This window comes from Spinacia oleracea, chromosome 4, assembly GCF_020520425.1.
Source record: "Spinacia oleracea cultivar Varoflay chromosome 4, BTI_SOV_V1, whole genome shotgun sequence".
Lineage (NCBI taxonomy): Eukaryota > Viridiplantae > Streptophyta > Magnoliopsida > Caryophyllales > Amaranthaceae > Spinacia > Spinacia oleracea.
In genome coordinates this window covers 154,190,561-154,195,437 of record NC_079490.1, presented here as the reverse complement: position 1 = coordinate 154,195,437, position 4,877 = coordinate 154,190,561, and the positions used below count along the sequence as shown (strand labels likewise).

General features: G+C 38.0%; 1 protein-coding gene across 1 annotated transcript; it reads right to left on the bottom strand.

Moving 5' to 3' along the window:
* Window positions 1-3,280: 3,280 nt before the first annotated feature.
* LOC130472046 (uncharacterized) lies at window positions 3,281-4,637 on the bottom strand. The gene is made up of 4 exons (XM_056842461.1): window positions 4,607-4,637; window positions 4,008-4,198; window positions 3,703-3,824; window positions 3,281-3,581 (listed from the first exon to the last, which is right to left on the bottom strand). The coding sequence occupies exons 1-4, from the start codon at window positions 4,635-4,637 to the stop codon at window positions 3,281-3,283; spliced, it is 645 nt and encodes a 214-aa protein (XP_056698439.1).
* Window positions 4,638-4,877: the final 240 nt, after the last annotated feature.

Sequence of the window (4,877 nt, the reverse complement as noted above, 5' to 3'; positions counted from 1 at the left end):
TTATGAATGATCACAACATGACTGTTCACATAGGCTTCATAATTCAAAAATTACATAACATGCTTGTTCACCACATCAAACATGAATTCCATAATACTTCAAAATATATGATTCACAAATAATAATCGTCACATAGTCCTCATGTAAACGGTGGTCACCCTAGACATGTACGTACCTCAAATATCTAAGCACGGGGGCCACTTGGCGAATCACGATCAAGGCTAGAAATCACCTCCTATAATTAAAATAATAAAACTTAGTTATTATTCATGCTTACAAAATTTCCAGCAACTTTTATAAATCATAAAACCTTTGAATTAATTAGAAATAGGTTGCTCATAATTAAAGTAATAGTCTCAATTGGCCGATTAAAGTCATAGTACAAAAATATAAATATTTTGCCTTTAAAACCATTAAAATCAACACTTAAAACCTTGGATTAAATTGGAAAATTTACATTTGATTTCCCTAATTTAAATCACCACTAAATTATGTAAATCAATCTCTTATGAAATTAGGATTAAAACCTAAGTATTAAATAATCATAAAAATCACCTTAGGACATCAAAATTCCACACTTTATTAATTTATTAAATCTGAAAATTATAGTTTCTTTAATAAAAATCATCCTTATGAATTCAAACACGTAAAACATCACAATACGGTGTTCATAACCGTTCCCAACAGCTTAATTAATTAAAATCAATAATAATAATAATTTTAAATACGTAATTGAAAAAGGGATAAAAGTATACGGAGTATAAGGAACAACACACAATACACGAGTGGCGTGTGTTGTGCGCACGGGCAGCGAAGGCAGCAAGCAGGGGCGACGGGCCTCGGCTCAGCAGCAAGCGCGAGCGAGGGAAAGAGAGAATGTGCGGGTGTGTGGGCGAGGGCACCACACGAGCAGCAGCAGCAGCGACGCAACAACACATCATATACACGCAGCAACAAGCTTGCGTGCTCGGCGAGAGGTGCGACAAGGGCGAGAGGAAAGAGAGAGGGTGTGAGGTTGTGTGCGAGAGGCATGAGAGAGGGCGTGGCAGCAACGTAGAAACGCACGAGGGTGTGTGAGTTCACAAGCGAGGCAAGGCAACGAGCAAGGGCTCGGTTGCTTGCGGGACAAGGGACGGACGAAGAGAGGGGGCGGAAAGAGAGAGGAGAGCAAAAGAGGAGAGAGAAAGTTTAATGAAATTATGAGGGGATAATCAATGCAAGGGGTTATATTTATAAGTTCCTAGTCTTAGTGGGATTAGGTTTTAGGGATTTGCATTGGGCTTTCACAATTAGGTTTGGGTTAGAATTAAAAGCTTTAAGGCTTTGTTGGGTTCATCAACTAAATGGAATTGGGACTGGAATTTATTTTAAATACGACACAATAAATTCCCGAATAAAATAAAATAATAAATTCATTTAATTTATTTAAGAAATTCGGATTTAATAAATAAATAATAATTGTATTATATAAAATAAAAATACATTTAAATCATTATTAAATTTAATAAAATTCGTAAAATCATAAAAATACTTTATAAATACATTAAAATATATTTATAAATTCTGAAAAATATGAGGTATTACAATTTACCCGCCTTAAAAGAAGTTTCGTCCCAAAACTTGGGCACGGAAATCACCATTTGAAATCAAAACTTGAGACTTTATGAGACTTTACTGTGTTTTCTTTGCAAAAATTTTAGTTGTTGTACCCTTTAAGTAATTCAACATGACAATATGAAGTGCAATTCCAATAGAAAGAACTAAATTAAGCATAAAATAAGGGGAAATAATGTAAAAAGTGCGAAATTCTACCGCACTCTACCCCCCTTAAAAGAAACGAGTTACGGCCCCGTAACTCAACTAACCTCGGGAAAAGCTCGGGATATTACTTTCTCATTTCTTCCTCAGCTTCCCAGTTAGATTCTTTAGATTCTTGGTTAGACCATAACACTTTGACAATCTTAACATCCTTAGTCCGCGTATTACGCACTTTACTATCAAGGATTTTGACTGGTCTTTCGTCAAAGGTTAAACTTTGGTCCAATTCTATGGTCTCTCCGGTTGCAACACATGTGGCTTATCCGGGACATACTTCCTCAATTGAGATATGTGGAACACATTGTGCACTCTATGCAAGTCCATAGGCAAGGCTAGTCTATAAGCTACCTTTCCTATCCGCTCCAGGATTTCATATGGGCCTATATACTTTGGGCTAAGGTTTCCTTTATTCCCAAATCTCATTACACCTTTCATTGGTGAAACTTTGAGAAACACTTTGTCACGTATTTGGAACTCTTCATCCCTACGCTTCAAGTCTGCATAACTTTTTTGGTGATCCTACGCCACTTGAATCTTGGATTGAATGGTTCTAACTTGGTTCATTGTTTCCTCTAGCTATCATTTGTGGACCTAACACAATGGTCTCACTAATTTCACTCCAACATAAGGGACTTCTACATTTTCGTCCATACAAGGCCTCAAATGGTGCCATTTCTATACTGGCATGATAACTATTATTGTATGACAATTAAATCAGAACTAGACTATCTTCCCATCCTCCCTGGAAATCTATCACACAATCTCTAAGCATATCCTCAAGGGTTTGGATAGTCCTTTCCGTTTGTCCATCATATTTGTGGCTAGATGAAACGCTGCACTCATTTTCAATGTCGTACCAAAGTTCTTCTGCACACATTTCCAGAAGTTCGAAAGAAACCTTGAATCCTTATCTGATACGATATCCTTAGGAACTTCATGTAGTCTCACAACATACTTAACGTAAGATTTGGAAAGTTGTTCCATCTTCCATGTCTCCTTCATTGGTATAAACCCTGCTGACTTAGTCAATCTATCTACCACTACCCAAATTGTATCATTTCCGGTCTTGACTTGGGTAAACAAGTGACGATGTCCATTGAAATACAGTCCCACTTCCAACTTTTTGAATTTCTAATGGTTGGACCTTTCCTTGAGGTCTCCTATGTTCTATTTTGACTTTCTGGCAAGTCAAACATCTAGCTACGAATTCGGCTACTTCATTCTTCATCCTTGGCCACCAATAGACCTTCTTCAGATCCTTATACAACTTTTCACCACCCGGGTGAACAGAATACGATGTATTGTGACCTTCCTTCATCAACCTTTCCTTCATTTCACCACACTTTTGAGGCACACACCACCTTCCTTTGTACCTCAAACTTCCATCCTCATGGATCTTGAAATCCGTTTCCTTTCCTTGCACAATCTTATCCTTGATTCTCTCTAACTTAACATCTCCATCTTAGTTCTCTTTGATTTCATCAAACACTGACGGTTGGATGGTTAATGCATTAATCATTCCTTCCAGACATTCACCACTCACGATTTCTAGATTCAATCGTTCCATATCCTTGCACAGCTCGTTAGCAACTACTAACACATTCACACTATGGCTTGATTTCCTACTCAAGGCATCTCCAACTACATTTGCTTTCCCTTCATGATATAGGATGTCAAAATCGTAATCCTTAATCAATTCCAACCACCTTCTTTGGTGCATATTCAAATCCTTTTGTGTGAAAATTCTTGTGATCCATGAATATCTTACATTTCACACCATAAAAATAATGTCGCCATATCTTCAATGCAAACACTATGGAAGATAATTCTAAGCCATGGGTAGGGCAATTGGATTCATATGGTTTCAACTGTCTTGACGCATACGCAATCACCTTCTCGTTCTGCATCAAAACACACCCTAGACCATTCTTAGATGCATCACTGTACACATCATAAGTACCACTTCCGTCTGGCAGAGTTAACACTGGCGCGGTTGTCAATCGCGTCTTCAAGGCTTAGAATGCTTCTTCATACTTATCATTCCACTCAAACTTAGCTTCTTTCTTTATCAAGGTAGTCATTGGTTTGGCTATCCTAGAAAAATCTTGCACAAAGCATCTATAATACCCAGCTAAACCAAGAAAACTTCGAATATCCGTGACACTCTTAGGTGTAGGCCATTCACTAACTGCTTTGATCTTTGCATGGTCCACTGAAACTCCTTCCTTAGACACAAAATTTCCCAACAATGCAACCTTTTCCAGCCAGAATTCACACTTCGAGAATTTGGCATATAGCTGGTTTTCTCTCAACGTACTCAACACGGGCCTTAAGTGTTTAGCATTATCTTCTTCACTCTTTGAATACACAAGGATATCATCTATAAAAACCACTACAAACTTGTCCAAGAATGCATGGAATACTCGGTTCATTAAGTCCATAAAGATAGCAGGTGCATTGGTTAACCCAAAAGGAATAACGGTGAAATCATAATGACTGTATCTAGTCCTAAATGCAGTCTTTGGTATATCGTGATCCGCGATTCTCAACTGATGATAACCTGATCTCAAGTAAATCTTTGAAAACATTCCTAATCCTTTCAACTGGTCAAACAGATCATCTATCCTAGGCAAAGGATACTTATTCTTGATTGTGACTTTATTGAGCTCCCTATAGTCTATACAAAGTCTCATACTTCCATCCTTCTTCTTCACAAACAAGACGGGCGTTCCCCAAGGCGATGCACTTTGTGTGATATAACTTTTCTCCAATAAATCCTCCAACTGACCTTTTAACTCACTCATTTCTGCTAGAGCCATTCGGTATGGAGCTTTAGAAATAGGTGGAGTTCCAGGTTCTAAGTCTATGGTAAAGTCAATAGTTCGATTGGGCGGCATTCCCGGGATCTCTTCCGGAAACACGTCCAGAAATTCATTCACTACTGCAATGTCCTCAGGTTGTCCCTTAATAACATGTTCAAGGTCTCTCATACTGTACAAGAACACATGGTTTCCCTTACTGACTAGCTTCACTAGTTCTATTGTCGTGATGATTCCTAC

Bases quoted from the DNA above. Each gene is read 5' to 3' on its own strand.
- LOC130472046 (XM_056842461.1), bottom strand. From the start codon at position 4,637: ATGGCTCTAGCAGAAATGAGTGAGTTAAAAG. The intron at 4,199-4,606 runs GTCAGTTGGAGG...TGGTTTTTATAG, and splicing joins AGAAATGAGTGAGTTAAAAG to ATGATATCCTTGTGTATTCA. The intron at 3,582-3,702 runs GTATGCGTCAAG...GTGAAATGTAAG, and splicing joins CAGAACGAGAAGGTGATTGC to ATATTCATGGATCACAAGAA.